Raw genomic sequence first — 22594 nt, 5'->3', positions numbered from 1 at the left:
GTAAAATATAATAATATAACTCTCGATATATGCTAACTCTAATAATATACTCACGATATAAGCTCAATAATAAACTCTCAATATATGCTCAATTTAATCATTTATTCAAGTAAAACAATTTTAAAAATCTACTTATGGAATTTATTATAAATTCTAGCTACAAATAAAACAAAGAATTCTTCAAGAAACTAAATTGTAATGAGTTTATTCGCTATCACCAATTTTAGAAATCACCAGTCTTTTTTTTCTGATTGGTATAAAGTCATTCTTATCACTTGAGCATTCCTGGTGCGATTCAGGTTCAACAGTCGACGAATTCGGGAAGATCTCAGATTCGACTTCAGACTTAGTGATAAAGGATTCAATTAACTGCTGCGTAGATTTGTTTTGCTTTATTTATCATTAAATTTATTGAAAAGATTTTCTGCCGAAAGCCGATATAACTTTCCTTTAATTTTCATTTTTGAAGATATTCCTGGGATTCTAAGAGTTTGTAAAATTGACACAAATCACACATCAAGATTCCAAAAATGCTAGTTAATTGATAACCTGCTAATTCTGGACATAAAATCGCACTCGTAGTCAAAAATATGATTCTATTTTACTTGTTTTCATATGAACTACATATATACATTCTTCAAGTTTTTCAAAATTTATTATTTCATAAACTGTGCAAAAGCGAAATCGTGTAAAACAAGTACCGTGTAAATAGGGACATGAGTGTATTCTTTTTATAACGAGATTGAAGTTGAAGCGTCATAGTGAATGTATCACAACCGGAGGAAACATCAGCATGGCAGAGAGAGCAGACTGTAGTTTCAGCTAAGTTTTTTTCCACGTACATCTGAATTAGTTTTGACCGAACTACGTAGAACTACGTCTTTCATTAAGGGTGCCAAATCAGAAAACAGGTCACGTTTTTATGAAATAAAGTTAACGTTAATAACTATTTTTGCCGCGAACGGATTTTGGCGATATGCTATACATTAGAATCCCATAGTCTGTATACGGTTTAAATTGATGAAAATTGTAAGCATTCCCATTTCCTCATACATTTGTTCTGTCCATTTATGTGCTTTCCCGAACAGAGCTGTTAATAACGAACTACTTATCCACTTGCAACGGAGGGGAAGATGTAATATGTAAAGTCTCCGTTAACAAAGGAAAAGAAGAAGAACGAAGGGGAATATTTGCCTAGAGTATAAACAGTGGATCTCGCTGAGGCACACTTTCATTCTTTGTGTGGACACCGTCTGGACAACATCGGTGCTGGACGAGCTGGACGGCGAGGGATCGAATGTCTTTCTCTAGGCAATAAAGTTTTCCAAGGGCCCTTTTGAAGGTTAGAGATGAATGAACTGAAGAAGTTTAAAGTCTCGAGCAAGGAAGGAAGGCAAACTTTTAGTATCGTTCTGTATTCAAAGCAATAAATATCGCTTGTTCTTCCTTGTTTTGCGTCATCGTTTCGGATTGAGCTGTGAGCGCGACCAAATTACTCACTCGCTGATGTCTCTGCCATTGCAATTATTGCATCAAACTGACGCCATTGCATTAAGGTTCTGAGCTACACAATTGTGTGGGTAATCATCTAGCTAGGCTATCGTCTGCTCACCAAGAAAATAAATGTTCTGGAATTTTGTCAGTGATTTGGTTTCGCATGACGGTAGGAAAACTCTCTCCACAAAGGATGACAGCTAAGCTAATCTAGACTGGCAATATTAACAGAAAGGGCTTCTGTTGAGAAGAGCGCAAAACAGAGATAAGTGTGTGTATATTTAGTTGCTTCAAGCCATCGTATATGGATATTTGTGTGCGTGTTTCATAACCCGTACGTAAAAATAGTGCATCTTCGCTACGCTGAAACCCCATTTGTATCTGCTCCCGTGTGCATTGGCCCTGTAACTATGTAACAATCGCCTAATTTTCTATGCTATGATTGACGTTTGTTTGGTGTTGCAAATTATGCAGTCGTAACGATAAATAAAAACAAGGTGGGGAGATAGCGGGAGGGAAATTATACGCTAGGGTATTAGTAATGATTCTCTGTTGAGGCAAATATTCAGCCTTTTTTCAAGCAGTTAACATTGTATTTTATTAATTGCGATAGATGCGTAGAAATATTCCCTGTCAATTGATGCAAACATCTTTCCGATCCAGTAAGAAATGTTCGAGTTATAGGCATTCGAAATCTTTCATTTTTTCCTGCATGTTCAGTGTTTAGGTTTTTATTTTACCCACCATATATTCCGGTTAGACGTAGTCCCACGTCAAAAAAACATTTCAGGGCGACCAAACTGGTAGAATGGTTATTTCAAAATTTTCGCAGCATTTTAAAGTAATATCCGAGGTTATAATCAAGCGACTTGAATTAAACCACAGCGTAGTTCTACGTCAATAATGCGGTCGTGTCTCGAACACAACCTCATTTTTTTTTTGAACACTACATTTCATCACATGTAAAGTGTAATCAGATTTTTTTTAGCTCAATTGGATAACACACTTCCTGATTGCAATTATGTCCATTACTTTAGTTTTTGCGAAAAGCTTCGCGATAACATTAACACTTACACAAATTCAAATGTCAATTAACTCTCTCAATTTGAGAGCTGAAATCCCTGAAATTTCAATAGGATCAAGAAAATAATTCCAATTTCAATAGAAATCATAAACTAGGAGCTTTCCTGGAGAGGAGATAGAATGTAAGTGTTAAAGGTGATCATTTTTCGAGAGTAAATCTAAAATTCAAATCCTTACTCTTAATTAATTTTTGAAATCGTTAAGAGGAACCTGAAAAATACAAACAATCTAGTTTTTATTTTACAAATTTCGGGTAGTTTATGACATCAAAAATGATTCATAATGATACACGTTTTTAGAATCACATCACTTACCGCAGTGAATCCTGATTTTTCTTAACCATTCACACTAACAACTATCCCTTCCACGCTAGGGAACAACACTATAGATGCGACCCTTCTGGCCATCGGGCGGCGAATATCATACTAATATTCCTTCCCTTCCCCTGGTGACTGTAAAAACGTGGCCGGCGTGCACAACGAGAATGATTTGCTAGTCCCAAGCGTCATTCTGTGTGTTCTTTGTGCAATTTGGTTGGTTCAGGTCAATCACGGAGAGCAACTACGAATAGTACAGTCTACCCAAGCTCAAGCTCAAGCTCAAATGGCTTCTCAAGAATCCCATTACTTACCGAACTATGGCTATTTTAGTGATGCGGTATCTAATCTAGTACGGCCTTAACAAAAAACAAACAAACGCGTTTTTCTCGAAACTAGTTTTTTTTTCAAGCTAGCGTGCACAATATCTCAAGTTCTACTGAACTGATTTATTCCAAATTTGATGTGAATAAATCTTCATACATTTCGTGCGATAGACGAACAAGTAAAAAAAAAAAAAAAAAAATTATTTTTGACGTAGGACTACTTCTAACCGGAAGATCTTGAATTGTATTAACGTTCCCAGTGGAACATTCGCCGTCTCAACGTAGTTATTAACTTGCGTCATTTATTAATACTTAGTTGAGATTTCATAAGCCAAATAACACGCATTGAATGTATCCTGAGTAGCAAGCTCTAGAATACGCGTGATCACTGTGCAGGTCGGAAGAAATTTCTTTGTCGAAAAATCCCCTGCCCGGAACGGGAATCGAACCCGAATACCCTGCATGATAATGTGTGACGCGCATTCTTCGGCATAAGCTTCGAGTAACCGGTCGTGTGCTGTGAGCGTCTCCGTTGAAGCATTGTTTTCGGTTACCGTTGGCTGTTATTATTTTTTTTTGTCGCCCGGGTGTGCTTTTTTCGCGCGTTTTCGAATTGTTCGAGATATCGTGGAACGCAGTGTGAACTCGGAATTGGTGAGAAAGGCTGAATCGTCAAAGCCTGGCAAGGCCAGCCGGCTTTCAGTTATCGCCGATTTGTCGCCATCGCAGTCGAAGTCGGACATCGGTGGTCAGTTGCACGCACACAATACCAGCGCGATTCGCTGCTAACTTACAGCAGTGTGAAGGAGAGCATCACTTCTTAGTGGTGTGTGATAGTGCCGAGCGCTCAAGCGCTCCGATTGAGAAGCAAACAGCGGTTGCCAGTTCATCAGCACTGGGGTGCATTGTGAATGGCAGAAGGAGGGGGAGGATCTCCAGATATGGAGATCTCTGATGATGACTCCCCTCTGGTTGAAAAAAGTTCTAATAAAGGAACAGCGAAGACACTTAAACGCGTTCCTACATCAGAGGATGTTTCGTCCGGGGACGAGTCTGCTAACTCTAGCAAGCCCCCCTCTAAAAAACCTGCAAATACCTCCTCTCCAACCCCCCTCGCTCCTACAACAGCTCAGATTTCGCCTCCCCATCCTGTTGTCCCCGATCCCCTTCAATCCTCGTCATCTCCTTCTCGTCCTGTAGTCTTCTCTCCACGTGTCAAGGTCTATCCTGAAGATGCACCTGGAACTGGTCCGTGGGTTGTTTTCTTCAGGCCTAAGCCAAACGGAAAAGCACTTAATGTTATTCAGATCATGAAAGATCTGGCAAGATACTCCTCCGTGACAGAAATTTCGAAGGTTAGACCGACCAAACTGCGTGTTGTCGTAGCTGATCGGAAAGACGCAAACGGTATTGTCGTCGACCAGAGGTTTACCCTGGAATATCGTGTCTACGTGCCTTCCCATGACGTAGAAATCTCGGGGGTGATAACCGAAACGGGTCTGACGTGCAAATCAATTATGGAAGGAGATGGCAGATTTAAAAAGCTGCCTTTGATTAAGGTTAAAATCTTAGAATGCCGACAACTCGGCAAAGTCTCCCAGGAAGGGAAAGAATCGAAATTTACGCCGTCCGACTCGTTTAGAGTCACTTTTGCTGGCTCCGCCCTCCCTGACTACGTTATGGTGGACAAATTGAGGCTACCGCTGCGACTCTTCGTGCCAAAGCCCATGACTTGCCTGAAATGCAAGTCAGTTGGTCACACAGCAGCTTACTGCGCCAACAAGGAGCGCTGTGCCACTTGCGGAGAGCAACATGTGGACAAATCCTGCAGTGCGATTGAGCAAAAGTGTCCATATTGCGGAGGAACTCCGCACGTGCTCTCGGCTTGTGAAACTTACAAGAGTCGCTGGAAGAAGCAGAAGCGCTCTTTAAAGGAACGCTCGAAGCGCACTTTTGCGGAAATTTTAAAGGGCGCTTCTCCATTGGCCCAACAGCAACAACCTTTAACCGCAAATAATGTCTTCGCTTCGCTGCCAGTTGACGAAATGGAAGCGGATACAGCTAACGAGGGCACACCGTACATCTTCCAAGGGAATCCCCGGCGCAAAAATGTGACCACTCCCAAAGTTCAAGTACAAGCCCCTCCGGTTATACCCTCTGTTAGCATGCCTAAAAAATCGAGTGCAGCGGACAAGCAAAATCAGGTTCCTCCTGGCTTCCGTGGGAATAATTCACCTTCGAACGACCCAGCACTCGAAGAAACATCAAAAACCCCAACTGTCCCTATTTTACCGTCAAGTTCAACTTCCCAATCGGGATTTATAAAGTTGACTGACCTTGTGGCTCAAATCTTCACATGCTTTAATGTTTCCGACTCCATCAGAACCATTGTCATATCAATGCTTCCAGTATTAAAGACAATTTTGCAACAATTGATGCAAACATGGCCCCTCCTTGCAATGATTATCTCTCTTGATGTCTAATTCAAATAGAGAGGTCGGAGATATCACTGTTTTACAGTGGAATTGTCGTAGTCTTATCCCTAAATTGGATACATTCAAATTTTTAATTCATAAGTTCAATTGTGATGTTTTTGCTCTGTCCGAAACTTGGCTTTCTTCGCGAGATGATCTCTCTTTCCACGATTTTAATATTATACGCTTGAACCGTGATGACAGATACGGAGGGGTGCTATTGGGGATCAATAAGTGCCACTCATTTTTTCGAATTGACCTTCCACCTATTGGAGGGATTGAAGCTGTTGCTTGTCATGCAAACATCAGAGGAAAAAACCTCTGTATTGTCAGCTTGTATTGGCCTCCGAGAGCTGCGGTTAGCCGCAAGCAACTTGTTGACATGTGCTCACTCCTTCCTGAGCCACGATTGATCTTGGGAGACTTCAACTCTCACGGAACTGCCTGGGGGGAACAGTACGACGACAATCGTTCACTGTTGATATATGATCTTTGTAACAGCTTCAATATGACACTTTTGAACACTGGGGAAACAACACGTGTACCTAAACCTCCTGCTAACCCAAGTGCTCTTGACCTCTCGCTTTGCTCGAATTCACTATCGTTAGATTGCAAGTGGAATGTAATCCAGGACCCCAACGGTAGTGATCACTTGCCAATCAAAATTTCCATCACCATTGGGTCGAATTCTTCTGAATCTATAAACATGGCATATGACCTCACAAGACACATTGACTGGAAAAAATATGCGGACGCGATTGCTCTAGCCATCAATTCCAGAGATGGTTTACCTCCATTGGAGGAGTATAACTTCCTTTCTCGTTTGATCTATGACAGCGCGGTTCGCGCTCAAACGAAACCCATCCCAGGTTCCACCATTTCCCGAAGGCCTCCCAATCTATGGTGGGATAGCCAATGTTCCAAGCTTTATGTAGAAAAATCGAATGCATTTAAAGCTTTTCGGAAACGTGGAACCCCTGAAAATTTTCAAACGTATTTAGCCCTTGAAGATCAATTTAAAAACTTAATCAAAGGGAAAAAACGTGCTTATTGGCGAAATTTCGTGGGAGGTTTGTCACGAGAAACGTCAATGAAAAAATTATGGAAAGTGGCTCGAAACATGAGAAATCGCTCTTCAACGAATGAAAGCGAAGAATATTCACATCGATGGATTTTTAATTTTGCACGGAAGGTTTGTCCTGATTCCGCTCCTGTGCAAAAAATTGTTCGAGATATACCACAAGATAGGTGCGATCTTGATTCCGAGTTTTCGATGGTAGAATTCTCTCTTGCTCTCCTTTCATGTAACAATTCTGCTCCGGGATCGGATAGAATTAAGTTCAACTTGCTGAAAAACCTCCCTGATGTGGCGAAACATCGCTTGTTGAATTTATTCAATCGGTTTCTGGAGAATAATATTGTTCCAGATGATTGGAGACAAGTACGAGTTATAGCTATTCAAAAACCCGGAAAACCCGCGTCCGACTTCAATTCGTACCGCCCAATAGCAATGCTGTCTTGTATACGGAAATTGTTGGAGAAAATGATCTTGTTTCGCCTTGATCGATGGGTTGAAACGAATGGCCTACTCTCAGATACACAATATGGGTTCCGCAGGGGCAAGGGGACGAATGATTGTCTTGCGTTGCTTTCTTCAGAAATTCAAATGGCTTACGCCGGAAAAAAACAAATGGCTTCAGTATTCTTGGACATAAAGGGGGCCTTTGATTCTGTTTCAATAGAGGTTTTGTCAGACAAATTACACTCTCGGGGTCTTCCGCCTCTATTGAATAATATTTTATATAACTTGCTTTGTGAGAAGCATTTGAACTTTTCTCACGGAGATTCGGCAGTAAGTCGGGTCTCTTACATGGGACTCCCCCAGGGCTCATGTTTAAGCCCCCTTTTGTACAACTTCTATGTAAGCGACATCGACAATTGCCTTACACAAAATTGCAGCCTAAGACAACTTGCAGATGATGGAGTGGTGTCTGTTGTAGGATCAAACGAATCCGACCTGCAAGGACCCTTACAAGATACTTTGAACAATTTTTCAACCTGGGCCATTGGGCTAGGGATCGAATTCTCCACGGAGAAAACAGAGATGGTGGTTTTTTCTAGGAAGCATAGACCAGCAAAACCAAAGCTTCAACTTTTGGGTAAACCGATCACTCATGCTATGTCATTCAAGTATCTTGGGGTCTGGTTCGACTCCAAATGTACTTGGGGGGCCCATATTAGGTATCTGAGTAAAAAATGTCAACAAAGAATAAACTTTCTCCGTACAATTACCGGCACCTGGTGGGGAGCCCATCCCGAAGATCTTATAATGTTGTATCGAACAACTATTCTCTCAGTGATGGAGTATGGCAGTTTCTGCTTTCAATCAGCTGCCAAAACACACCTCATTAAACTCGAGCGAATTCAGTATCTTTGTCTCCGTATCGCGTTGGGATGTATGCCCTCAACGCATACCATGAGTCTCGAGGTTTTGGCAGGCCTACTCCCACTAAAAGATCGCTTCAATTTATTATCTCTTCGGTTCTTCATCCGGTGTAAGGTCATGAACCCATTGGTGATCGGAAATTTTGAGCAGCTGATCGAGCTAAATTTTCACTCCGGATTCATGAGTTCATATCATGAATTCATCTCCATGCAGGTTGATCCTTCTTCGTATATTCCCAACCGTGTTTGTTTCCCTGACTACATCAATTCCTCTGTGCATTTTGATCTGTCCATGAAGCAAGATATCCATGGATATTCAGATTACCAACGATCGAGGATCGCTCCAACGATCTTCGATGAAAAGTATGGGGGTATCAATTGTGATAATATGTACTTTACTGATGGGTCCACTATAAACGAGTCCACAGGATTTGGAGTGTTCAACGAATTTTTTAGCACCTCACACAGTCTTCAGAATCCTTGCTCAGTGTATATTGCTGAATTGGCAGCAATTCATTGGGCGCTGGACAGCGTCGCCTCACGACCTGTTGAACACTATTATATTGTAACGGATAGTCTTAGCTCTGTCGAAGCTATCCGTTCAGTGAGGCCGGAAAAGCACTCGCCGTACTTCCTTGAGAGAATACGAGAAAATTTGAGTGCTTTATCCAGACGCTGTTATGTCATTACCTTTGTGTGGGTCCCTTCTCATTGCTCAATTCCGGGTAATGAGAGGGCTGACTCATTAGCAAAGGTAGGTGCGATTGAAGGCGATATTTATCAGCGTCAAATCGCCTTCAATGAATTTTACTCTTTAGTCCGTAAAAATACCATCGCTAACTGGCAACGCAAATGGAACGAAGGTGAATTGGGCCGGTGGCTTCACTCGATTATCCCTAAGGTTAGCCTCAAACCATGGTTCAAAAGTCTGGACTTGAGTCGGGACTTTATTCGCACCTTCTCCCGACTCATGTCCAATCACTGTTCGTTAGACGCGCTACTCTTTCGTTTCAATCTGGCCGGCAGCAATATCTGCGTTTGTGGCCGAGGCTACCACGACATCGAACACGTTGTTTGGTCGTGTGAGGTGTATCTTGTTGCCAGATCGAATTTAGAGAACTCCCTTCGGGCTAGAGGAAGGCAGCCCAATGAGAGATGAGAGTGAGAGATGTGTTGGCTCGGTTAGACCTTGATTACATGTCCCAAATATATGTTTTCCTTAAATCTATCGATGTTCGTGTGTGATTATCCTTATATCCTTATACCCTCCATTTCTTCCTTTATGAGTAATTGGTCCGCTTGCTATAAACAGGAGAATGAAATGTAAATTCACAATAGATGTACGAATAGATTTAAGAATTGAGTGTGTGTGATTATCAACATTGTAATAATTTCCTTATACCCCATCCTTTTCCTGAGAAAAATATGTCACCCTTCTAATCTCGAGTTCACCGCGAGTAATCGGTTTCCCACATTACTAACCATAGATTTAAGAAAATTGTTCATATATATAGTTTTAAAAATATATTTAAGATTTCGGCTCCTTTAAACTTATGCAACTGAGCCTGTAAAAATAAACAAATTTATAAAAAAAAATAATGTGTGACGCTAACCACTCGGCCACGGGTGAACTCTGTATGTTTGTTTGTTTGTTTATTGGATTATAGGCTGTAAGCCCGTTACCCTTCTTAAAATTAACATGAAAACATAAAATACACATTTGAAACATATTCACATTTAGGTGGTTCCTTAAAAATAATCTTAATCCTTAATCCCTTCCCTTCGAATCTCTTCTGTTGTCATACTCACAGAAACTACATCTTGTAGCACGTTAAACTCACACATGAATCTGGTTGTCGGTTCGTGCTGTGTGTAGTTCATGTCTCTTAGGGGTGGATTAAACACCCTCCGGCGACAAAGTGAAATGGGGCTGGTATTAAAGCAGATCCGGTCGTATAGACACGGACTTCTGATCCGCCCGCTCAGTACATTGCAAAAGAATGTTATATCCGCGATCTTGTGTCTGCTGCTGACAGTAGCCAGATCTACCAAACAACAGAGATCTTCATATGCTGGCCTCCCCATCCTAGATTTCTCAGCGCAAACTTCAGGAACCTTTTCTGGACATTTTCAAGTTTTTGAATGTGCAAATCATATTGCGGTCGCCACACCACACTTGCAAAGTCCTGTTTGGACTTGCCCGAAGCGACGAGTGAGCGCAAATAATTTCAGTGCTTCTTTTACTATCCGTTCAATTTGACAGTTGAAAGAAAGGGATCGATCCATCGTAACACCTAAATCGCGAACATTCTCTACATGTTGTAGGTTCGAACATCCTTGCCTATAGTTGAATGTTATCGGCTGAACTCTCCTTGTGTAGATCATGACGGAGCATTTGTTGGGGCTCACACTCAACCCGTTGCTCTCGACGAACCTCCCTAAAATTGTGCAACGGGACCGTTGGGGAAGATATAGGGGGTGAAATGTTTGTTTCCGAGCCGAACATGTGGGAAAAAAATTAAAGACCACCGGTGGCGTAAACATGTTAAAGCATATATTCTCTAGAAATTCTAGATCCAGTACCACTATTTTTGAAAGTATCGAAAATGTACTTTTGTTTGCTTATGTTGGAAAACATATTGAAAATTCTAAACTATACATTGCAATCCAGAAATCGCCTAAAACTATTATCTTGGGCGCTTAATTGCCGTTTCAATTTGGGTGGTCAGGACAGGACCATCCTCTATATTTAAAAAATATCAATAAATTAACAATTATATATTCACCGCAGTTCATTTTTTCCGCCAATTCACGCCTGGTTTGTCGACCGTTCTCCTTCAAAATTGATTTGAGACGTTCTTCATCGAATTCAGAAGGGGCATCGTCGTCAAAGTCGCCCCTTTTGAACTTTGCAAACCATTTCCGTGCTGTAGACCTTCTCTATACACGTCCCGGGCTGCTTCGGAAGCTTTTTGACCTCGATTGAAAGCAAAGAAGAGCAGGTGTCGAAAATGTTGGTTTTTGTCTCCTGGATGTTCCATTTCTAAGCTTCAAAACTAATAAAAAACAAATAACTCAAAAATACAATTGACATTGTAGAGCAGAAAGAGTTCTATCGAATGAATACTTACCCTTTGCCAAACAGCAAACAAATCGTTGTAAAGTAAAAGAAATACAAAAACGCTAAGAACTATATAGGAAAAATACTGTAGAAGAGATTTCAGAGAGAACAAAGAAAGGTCAGGAAGAATGAAACTATTCAAGTGAGCATGAAGAAGAATCTATGAATCTAAATCTGCAAACGAAATAAATAGAATAAAATACATTCCAGTTTTGAAGAGCTTTTTGCTGCGTAAAAAAAAGTTCTGCCGAAGTCATATATTTTCCAACTTTTTCACCAAAATGATTGGAATAACTCGAAAGATGAAAGATAATCTCACAAAAAAATACTGAAACCTAAAGCTTCATTCGTTTTTGTACGAAATCTTACATATACTGCCAAATACTGTTTTCCTTGTCTAGCTTGCCGTTTATATTCTATGGGAAGTATGACGTTGCATTTGTGCACAATGTATTTGTAATCTATATCACTACTGATACTATTGAATTGTTCCAAAAGGCGCAAATTTCGATTGAATAGGTTTTGCTATTTCGATCGTACAAAGCAAATAAAAATCAACAAACGTAATGATAATTCCAGCCACTCAAATTGGATCCATAAGAACAAAATAGAATGGCTCGGAATATCCTGTCTTGTCGTGTCTTGTTCTGATTTCGGTTATTCGCTCAACCACATAATTGGACATATCTGTTCTGGATGTAGTAAAAAAATATCCACGCGATTCACCGGCAGCGATGACAATTCAACAACTTTGAATGACAAATCCTTCCTATCGGACAAGAGAGAGGAATATAAATCAAGGATTATAGTATATATAAGAAGCACTGCGCTGTACATTGTTTAAAATTCCTTTGTGAACCTGAAAGCAGAATATGCAGGCTGTTGCATACATATTTCGCGTACTAGTTCGTTCGCAAACGACTGCTGCATTTGACACGAATAGTTATATCCGTATTGCTAAATTTAATATACCATTAGTGCTTATCGGAGCACATCGATGTCTATGTCATTATACCCTTCCGAAGGAAGGAAGGTATTGAATTAGAGAGACTTTAAACTCTGAGAGTTCATTCGTCTCTTACCCTTCCGAAACATTGTCAATTTCTAATGCAATTGGGTGAAAGCCTCCTCCAGCGAAACTCTTTATTTTGCACCATCCTTGTTGGTTTCTTATAATTCCCTTCCTCTGTTTTCAGTTCCACGGTGGCTGTAATGAAACCATTTTGTTTGAGCAATGGAAAATCGACAGCCCTCTCGGACTTCTGTGGTCGATGTTGCTTATTTTCATTATGGCTGCACTGTACGAGGGACTCAAATACTACCGCGAGCATCTGTTCTGGAAGACATACAATGCACTGCAGTACAGGCCCGTGACTGTGTCGGAGAAGAGCTCCCGGAACGGCACCAGCGGGAACAACAACGAAGACATCGCGAACGGTGGCGGTGACGATGGCACCCGGGTTGTACAGTAAGTACCGTTCGTATACAGTGATAGAAAGACCGAAAATTGGGCGGACTCCAGAGTAACCTGAATTGCATGAATTTACCTATGAGAAACAAGTCTACCATACAAATTCTCATTGCTATAGAGCAATTACACGCCAAATCAGCCGAAATACAGCATATTTTGACGCAACGCTCTCCGATTTTATTGAACCTTGGTACATATCATGGAAGCTACCTAAAATTACAATTTTATTCTCATATGACCAATTTAAATTACAGCAGATTTTTTTAAAGGACTTATTCATAATTATTCACCTTTCTTTCCAAAAATCGTAACTCAAAATCCCGATGTCTATTTAAGGAAAGTTAACATAAAAAATGGAATATATAACGTTTTATCCTAGGATTGACCGTTATCGAGATATAGCCAATTGTACTTTCTGGTGCGGCTGCTCTCAGCCCCCGAGGATGATTCTACTTGTTCCGGAAAGGAACGCAACCAAAGCCCTTTGGCCTTATCTATGACCGTGCAGGGGTGGGCCGAAAGGCCTCTTTCGGGTCCTCGGGTCTCAGGGTTGTCGTGTGAGTTGAGTGGGAAAGCTTTCGGATTTGGGTTAGCGAAAAGACGTAATTTTCAGGATGAATCACAATCTTTTTATTGACTCACGGATCCTTCTCGAGTTTCTAGTGGGGAACGGCCTTCAAGTCGATTGGTGGCGGGTACTGGCGGATGGTGATCGGCTACGGCGTGGTCGGGAATAGTATCGGCGAGGTGGCGGTCAGCATCGGCAAACGGGCAACTGGTATGACGATGTGATTTCCCCGGATCTTGGCTCCGGTGGAAGGTCGCAACCTCCGTGTCGTCCTTGGTAGTAAACGAGTGGAACGTGACTCGGAACTCATGACAACTGGCCTGCGTAGCTCCTTTACGTTGAGCCGTACCAGCACGGGACTGATGAGGGCGAGACAGGCACACTCTTTTCGCTGGTCCTTGGCGTTTAGCTGAACACCTTGATGATCAGCGACCAGGGTTATTTTAACCGGTTTCACCGCTTAATATATCGGAATCACAACGTGGTATTACACACCGAAATAATAAATAAACTTGTATGAAAACTTAGATCGGTTCGATCGGTCTGCACGCTTCCGCGGTCGAAACCCAAGAGGCTCAATTCCTATCTCGAACCTTCTTCCTTCCTTCTTCCGTTCCGTTCCAACCATTCCACTTTCCTACCATTACAACCCTTCATCCAGTTCTATCCATCGATGCCATCTAGTGGTTTATATCTCAATTATATCTTTGGAAACTAATGTTTCCCAAAATTGAATGCAGTTTCTTGCAATTCAATATACTATTTTTCGATCAATTCGGTGAAATGTTTTACAAAAAAATGTTTTTCAATGTTTTTTACTGAAATTAAAACAGACCGTACCAATACTACATTTACAATATAATACTACATACAAAATTTTTTTTCTATGCGAGTAATATGGACATTTGGTGGGGGAATACGGACATGTTTGTGATATACGAAGCGTAGAGGTTTATCGTTCGTGAGAGGAATAATTTGATTCAACCAGGGTCTAAACTCATCACGAATGTCCGTTAAATGATGAAAAAATCGAATTATTCCACCTAGAAGTGGTATTGTGCTTTTCTGCAGTATAAACGGATAGATTTTTAACTAGTTTGCTTTTGGTTCCAGTCAGCTTATAGACAGTCGATCTTCCGTTTACAGACGCAGGGCATTCTGTAGGAATAGATGAAACAGTCTTTTCACAGTCCATTTCACTCCCACTGGCAACTGTCCGTTACACCCGACCAGTACAATTATTTCAATAATTTAAAATTGTTGAAATCATCCGAGTAGACCGGCATGTGAGCAATCGCTCGATTGGCCAAGAACTGGGTATAGATCATAAAACCGTTTGGAACCATTTGCAGAAGATTGGATTCCAAAAAAAGCTGGATGTATGGGTGCCACACGAGTTGACGCAAAAAAATTTTTTAGACCGAATCAACGCCTGCGATGCACTGCTGAAACGGAACGAACTCGACCCATTTTTGAAGAAGATGGTGACTGGTGATGAAAAATGGATCACGTACGACAACCTAAAGGGAAAAAAGTCGTGGTCGAAGCGCGGTGAGCCGGCCCAAACCATTGCCAAACCCGGATTGACGGCCAGGAAGGTTTTGCTGTGTGTTTGGTGGGATTGGAAGGGATTGGGATTGGGATTGGATCCACTATGAGCTGCTCAACTATGGCCAGACTCTCAACTCGGTTCTCTACTGTGAGCAGCTTGACCGTTTGAAGCAGGCGATGGACCAGAAGCGGCCAGAAATGATCAATAGGAATGGTGTTGTTTTCCACCGGGACAACGCTCGGCCTCACACATCTTTGATGACCCGCCAGAAGCTACGGGAGCTCGGATGGGATGTCCTATTGCACCCACCGTATAGTCCGGACCTGGCTTCAAGTGATTATCATCTCTTCCGGTCCATGCAAAACGCTCTTGGTGATACTAAGTTGGCCTCAAAAGAGGCTTGCGAAAACTGGTTGTCTGAGTTTTTTTTTGCAAATAAGGAGGGGATAATGAAGTTGCCTTCTTAATGGCAACAAGTTGGCGAACAAAACGGCGCATATTTGACTTAAGGGGGTATTCTAGTGTAGAGACACGAATTTCGGACGTTTTTTCGAACTCCGTAAAAATAAAACAAAGAATATTTTTACTATCCATTATATCATTATTCGTTTATCTATCTTTCAACAATAAAACAAAAATAGGACGGAAAAAAAAAATTCATAATTAGAATAGTTACATGCTGGTGAAGTGAGGGTGTTCAAAAAAAAGTTGTGCCATGGCGTACACGATTCCAGTCCTTCTGGTTATCTGAAACAAAAAAATCGAACAGATTCTGAATCAGTAAAGATGTCGCTATGGCATGAACCTCGGACAAGTCAAAAACATGGGTTTTAACAAAATGGCGGCCGTTTGAAAACAAAAATGCTGTTTAAAACGTTTTTTTTTTGCGTTTACCGATTTTTTAAAAATAGTAAAATTAAAAAGTTATAATTTTTTATTGGTTCATGCGATAGAGAGATGTATGCAGATTATTTTCATATAAATTTGACATAAATCGGTTCAGTAGAACTTGAGATATCGTGTACGCCAGTTAGAAAAAAACTAGTTCCGAGAGAAACGCGTTTGAAGTTTATTGTGATGGCCGTAACAGGTTAGATACCACATCACTAAGATGGCTCTAACTAGGTAAATAATAGGATTTTCGATAAGTCCTTTCTAGAGTATATTCTTGAATGCCTAAACTACAGAAATATGGTAAAAAAAATTTCGAATTTTTCAGATTTCTAGACTAGAATACCCCCTTAAATTGAATAATTGTTAAATTTCGATCAGAAATACGACATTTCTTCTTCCCCAACCCTATATGATTGATTTGATTTAAGGCGGTGGGATGGGGGTACAAATCTACTCTTCCACCCCGGGTGCGAGTGTTTTCGACTTTTCTGGGTGAAAATCAACTCTTCTTGGTGCGAAGGCTTCACTCGACGCCACTGTTGACGTGTTTGTATATTTGTAACTTTGTATGTTTGTATGTAGCGTTGTCCCACATTATTAGAAATTTAACCCCCTCCTTTTTGACCGATTGATCTGAAATTTGGAGTACATCTTTATCTCTGTTGTCACTATGAACCTGTATATTCCATGATCTTAAAACCCCAAGTTGACGTTACAAAAAGGGCGGACTACATATTTTCTAAAAACTCCACCAGTATGGGTATCAAATGAAAAGGCTTGACTAGTAGAACACAACCGTTTTTTACGGAAAATGAAAACGAAACTGAGTACATGGAGTTTATCCAATCAAGCAAATTCGCAATTAGAGAAGTACGTACACTTGAGAGATGCAACAATTATTCCGTTCACATGTTTTGAAAGTTCTAGACGTTTCTAGGTCATATCAAACGCAAAAGGATAACGGACGGTCAGACTTATTGATTAAATTTACTTGTAACGGAGAACGTAATCTGTCACAATGCATGAACCGACCTAACATGGCATTTGTTCAAACACTTTACTCACAAAGCAAACACAGTAGAACCCCGATCATCCACGGAATGATGTGGCAAGGTTACCACGGAAAATCGCGGACAACGCTATAAAGGACTAGAAACGAGGTACAAGCACTATGGTTTATCAATACAGAAATCAAATCTATCCATCTGTAAGGTCATGTACAGATAATGTGGAAGTCATGACCAAAACAAATGAGCAAGAGTCTGACAAATTTCGGTAAAGCCAATAGAATTACACTGTAGTCGCCTTCATTGATCATTTACAACATCCAATCGAGTGTTCGGAAATCAATATTTTAGCCTCGCTGTGTGTATTTGTGTTTATAAATACATATTTTCATATCAACACAGTTCATATAGAACGATAATTTGTGCTTTCGTCGATAAAGGCACTGAAGTTGCTGGTAATGATTTGATTTTATTATAATTCTTCAACACAAACTAGTGAGATGCAAAGTAGTCTTAATAGTTTAAATGATTCAAGTGAATACAAGAGAGGTAAATTTCTTGATACTGCGTCGGGGTACATTAAAAAAACGGATGGCTAGTCTGAAGCTCATTTAGAATCAGGAATCACAAAACCAGTTGTATCTCGGGATTGGTTGAAGGTTTATATTAAAATGCAGATAAGTTATTGTTATTTCCAGAATAAAAATATTGAAAAATTATACCGTTACAGATTTGATGAATTATCGTCCTTTTCTTCAAAAACCCTCCATCAAAGTTTGGACCCTCTCATCTTGGTTAATCTCAGCGTTCATTTTAGTCCACGATCTCTTCATCTCTTTACCCCGAATCACTTTGGTCCCCTTTTTAATTTCTGCTTGACAATTGCCAAATATTTCTCGAATGGGCAACATTGGGGTCAATTGGGCGGATTGAGATCTTTTTCAATGTACTCTATCCCATTGTCAAGGGACCATTGAAGCACCTCTCGACTGTAGTGACAGCCTAATCTGGTCAAAACTTCATGTCGTTTCTGCAGATACTCTTCCCTATACATTTTCAGGTTCATTGTCTTGTTTGTGACGAGAAACTTGGTTTCCTATCCGTAGCTGCAAATCCCTTGCCAAATCAAGAACTTCATAATTTCAGGCCTTGGGGCTGTCCAAAATCCAACTTCAATCGTCATCCATAGCTATAGCGCCATCGTACTTCGTCAAAACCTTGTTGTACAACGTTCTAGCGCGTTTCGCCACCAGATTTTGCGGCAGCGTTATGTTTGGTTGCTTGCAAGCAAATTACGAAAATCTTCTCGCATACGGATTTACCGGACGGTACTTTCGTTGGAGTTGTGTTTGTTTGGCGATGTCGTAGCCCGAGAGTCCCGGATTTGCCTTGACTGTTCTAAATACCTTCAACCTCAGCTTCCGATCGTAAGCTCAACTACGACGCGTCCTCTGATCCATTCAAACAACAGCCGGATTTTAATGTGGGTGTCCAAAATCAAAATTCTTCTTTCGGTGTCCATCCTGCATCCTGCAACTTTTTCAAAACAAAACGGATCAACCAAAATTTAACCGTCGAAAGATACAGTTTTTTCAAACAGTTTGCTGTCAAAAGATTTCAGATACGCCTACTACGGCCGCAACTATAAAATGAACAGTGATTCCTGATTGTAACTGAATCAAACCTTTTTTTTTGCCTTAGGAGAAGCTCAACATTATAAATAGATAGTAATATAGAACTTCTTGTTCAGATAAATGAAAACAAAATTGTTTTGAGTGGAAAATGTTTGAAGGAATTATAATAGATAATAAGGTGGGGCAAAGAATCCGTGCCAGTTACAAGTCGTAGGGTGCATTTTTTTCAGAAATAAAAAACAAATTTCAATAGTTTAAGCAATGTCTGCCTGGTATTGCCGATCGAAAGGATGTAATTTCTTCGATGAACAATGTGTGGACAACGGAAAAATGGGAAGATAATTGTTCAACAGAACTTTGATCTTGGATATGATAAAGTTTGTGAAAGTCATTGATTTTGCGTCCGTGTTCGGGAATATATGCTGATCATCACAAATTCAGGCATCGTCAATGAATTAGATTGTTTTAATTTCAATAGCTTGCTTTCAAAGCAATTTTTGAGCTATTGAAACATGTTACTTTAATATAATCCCCTTCCCCGACAATTGGAATCTTCGATTGATTACGGCGTTCCTGAAAATTCGATAATAGAAATTCTGCTTTTATCAAACAATGCGGTTTCTTTGATATAATGAAATGTTCTCCACCCAAATATCAAACGTGTCGTATTCTCCGCTACCGACTCCATAACCAATGGCACCATTCGTACGCAATCTGTCAATCAATCGATACTTTGTTTTTCCCTACAGCCTCCGCCCAGTCCGGTGGCAGCATAGAAACGGGATTGGGAGAGGAGAGAATAACGCATAGGCGAGAGAGCGAGACCATTTTCCTGTCACTTCGCAAAAAGATTTCTATTCCATATTTGGTTATAGAGACTTCAAATTTGTTCAGTTCATTCGCCTCTAGCCCTGAGAAGGACCCTTGTGGAAAGAAACTCATCTCCATACTTCTTCACCACCTGCCTTGAGAAAGACACTTCAATGTCATGCGACGCTCGTTAGCAAACCGTATCCGCTTTCACAAACATCGAACGACGTTCTCCGTGATGTGAAAGGATTCGAGCGGGCGTCAGCTTATAAACAAATTTTTGTGATTTCAATAGCCTGTTTTCAAAGCAATTTTGAAGCTATTGAAATAAACTTTCGGGTCGATAATTAACAAGCATATAACTTTGGATATTTTATCTTTCGAATGAAGTGGTTATGATACCACTCCGTTCAGCCGGCAAAGTAACGCTCTCGTTTTCGGAACTTTGAAGTTACACCCCGGTACAGAAATGAAAGACGTAGTACTACTTCAAAAATATCAAGATATACATTTTGAAATATGAAAGTTTTTAATATTGAATTCAATATTTGGGTAAGATTTTTAACATTGCATTCGAAATGTTATTTTTTCCCAAACAGTTAATTAATTTTCTAACAACTTTGTCAAACATCGTACTTTAATCAGACACCTGGGTTTTGAGTTACGATTTTCTGAAAGAAAGATCAATGATTTCGAATACACCCCTTTAAAATATAAGTAGTAAATTTAAATTGGTCATATGATAACGAAAATTGTGATTTTGAGCTTCCATCATAAGTACCAACTTTCAAAAAAAAAAACCGAAAAAGAGTTAGGTCAGCGGCCGGCTGATTTGGCGTGGAATTGCTCTATAAGGAATATTTTGTTTGGCAGAGTGAGACTTCTCTCATGTATATTTATATAAAGATGTCACGCTCTTTCCACAAGTATCGAGAGTCAGAATATTGATATTTTATCACGAGCATTTCAATTAAATCTTTCTTTTCAACTCATCATGAATCGGTATTGCGGCGCAACCAACGTGCAAACAAAACTCCTATTCATCGTTATCGTCTTCGTGAACATGTGATCGCATCTTGTGGATGTTTCATTTGTGATGTGTCTCGATTCAAACAATTCCTAACTGAAATTACCGCCGCTGCAGCATGGTTGGAGAAGTAATCCACAAACAACCGTAAGTTCTTGGAAAACGACTGCATTCAATTTATTGTCGGGCCGTAATTATCCGACTGTTGACGCAAACTGCACATTGTTTTGATTAGGAGATGTTGCTGTTAATCATAATTCAGATTGTTATGCGTTGCTTTCTTTCCGTTTATATTACTCGTATTTGGTTCAATCACATGTACATCACTCGCTAACCAATTCATTACTCGACACGTGATTGCTAAACTGCAAAAGTTCAAAACTACAATACAAAAGTTTAGCTCACACAACCTCTAATATTCCTTTAAACATTTTGCACTTCACTCTGCTGTTAGTTTTTATGAGAAAATAGTCTACAAACTCGAAACATTGGAATAATTAATCTTTTATTACAACCCCACTCCGCTTCAAGCAGACCAACGATGATCTCGGCGATGCACCTGTACCAAACCTTCCTGCACATTCTCCAGGTGACACTGAGCTTCCTGCTGATGCTCATCTTCATGACGTACAACACGTGGCTATGTGTGGCAGTGGTTTCTGGTGCGGCCCTCGGTTACTTCCTGTTCGGCTGGAAGAAATCGGTGATTGTGGACGTTACCGAGCACTGCCACTAGTGGGACGAGGCTGCCCGCTCGAAGGCAACGCGCCGCGGTACATGGAGTGGCAAGAAGTATGCGGACATAGTGATAGCACACGTCCCGGAATGGAACGAACGGGCCGTGAGCAAATTAAAACTCAAAAAAACATTTTTATTGATTATTACATTAACAACTGTGGAGAAAAGACTTGAACTTCGCTCAATCTGGCCACCCACTCGGTCGGCGGAAGAAGTGATTCGTGACCAGTTTTGTTTTGATTTTGAATTTTATAACATGTAGGATTATAATACGATTGATGATTCTCAGACAGATACACACAACAAGTAAAACAGACATAATGTATAGATTTTGTTAGTTGTATTATTGGAATTTTTTGTAGGATGTACAAAGGAGAAAAAATGGGAGGTAAGCCTATATCGCCACGAAACACAGGTGTTTATATATTAGAAACTCTAGCAGGATGAAAAAGCTTTTAGAAAGCTGTGAACCATGAAGGATACAACAGAACATTTGAAGCAGTTAAGTGAAACAAGGATTTTGAATATACTACATATTATCATTTGGTTAACAGTTCTCTATCAACCCAGGAAGGTGAGCATTATTTTGACCGAAAGTCCATCTTAATCAAAATTATTCAAGAAACAATATTATCACCTCGGGAAACAGTGCATGCTTTCCCAAAATCTGATAGCTAGCTTGTATGTCGTGCAGTCGGTAGGTATGATTTCGGAACATAAAAAATAACGAAACAACATCACGTGCATCGTGATGTTGAAAAGGGCTTGACTAGTAGAATACGGTTATTTAAGAAAAATGCAAATCCAAGATGGCTGCCACTACAAAATGGCGGACTACATATTTTCTCAAAACTTCATTAATACGGATATCAAATGAAAGGGCTTGACTAGTAGAACACGGTTATTTATGAAAAATGCAAATCCATCAAAATCCTACCAAATGGCGGACTACATATGATGTCAGAACCCCATTAATATGCGTATCAAATGAAAGGGCTTGACCAGTAGAACACAGTTATTTATGAAAAATGCAAATCTATGATGGCTGCCACTATCGAATGGCGGACTGCATATTTTCTCAAAACCTGATTAAAATGGGTATCAAATGAAAGGGCTTGAATAGTAGATCACAGTAGATCATGAAAAATCCAAATCCAAGTTGGCCGCAATCACAAAATAGCAAATTACTTTATTAAACGGTTTTATTTAGCTTGAACTGTTTGTATGTATGTTTGTATGTCTGTAGGGTTGTCCAAAATTAATAGAAATTTTACCAATAGGAACTGACCGAATTTATGAAACACCTTTATCTCTGCTGTCATTATAAAACTGCTTATCTTGAAAAATCTAATTTGGCCGCCGCTACAAAATAGCTGATTCCATATAGTCTCAAAAAAAGGATGATTGAGATATGTGTATCAAATGAACAAATTTGACTTGGAGAACACACTATGTATTTTTTGCAATCCACTCAATATCGGTATCAAATGAAATTATTTGACTGATAGAATACAGTACAATGGTTTTATTGTAGAGAAATATTCTAATGAAACAGATAATGTACTAAAAACTAGAAAATAAAATAAGTAAAAAACACTTTTTAAGTTAAACGGTTTAATTGTGATTAAACATA

At 40.0% G+C, this 22594-nt stretch overlaps 1 protein-coding gene across 11 annotated transcripts in view; it reads left to right on the top strand.

The window, feature by feature from the left end:
* The window catches only part of LOC129780348 (high affinity copper uptake protein 1), a 120822-nt gene extending 99296 nt beyond the window's left edge, over window positions 1–21526 (top strand). For 8 of the 11 annotated variants that reach the window (XM_055788510.1, XM_055788509.1, XM_055788508.1 and 5 more), the window contains 3 exons: window positions 12457–12728; window positions 20341–20370; window positions 20755–21526. In XM_055788510.1, the coding sequence (XP_055644485.1) occupies window positions 12457–12728; window positions 20341–20370; window positions 20755–20959 (507 nt within the window). In that variant the 3' untranslated portion in view covers window positions 20960–21526. The remainder of the gene's footprint in view (window positions 1–12456; window positions 12729–20340; window positions 20371–20754) is intronic. The other 3 variants (XM_055788516.1, XM_055788518.1, XM_055788517.1) reach the window with 3 other exon arrangements.
* The last annotated feature ends 1068 nt before the right edge of the window (window positions 21527–22594 follow it).

The sequence above is a fragment of the Toxorhynchites rutilus genome, chromosome 3, assembly GCF_029784135.1.
Source record: "Toxorhynchites rutilus septentrionalis strain SRP chromosome 3, ASM2978413v1, whole genome shotgun sequence".
NCBI lineage: Eukaryota > Metazoa > Arthropoda > Insecta > Diptera > Culicidae > Toxorhynchites > Toxorhynchites rutilus.
The sequence above is the reverse complement of the archived record's forward strand: the minus strand, read 5'-3'. Positions and strand labels throughout refer to the sequence as shown.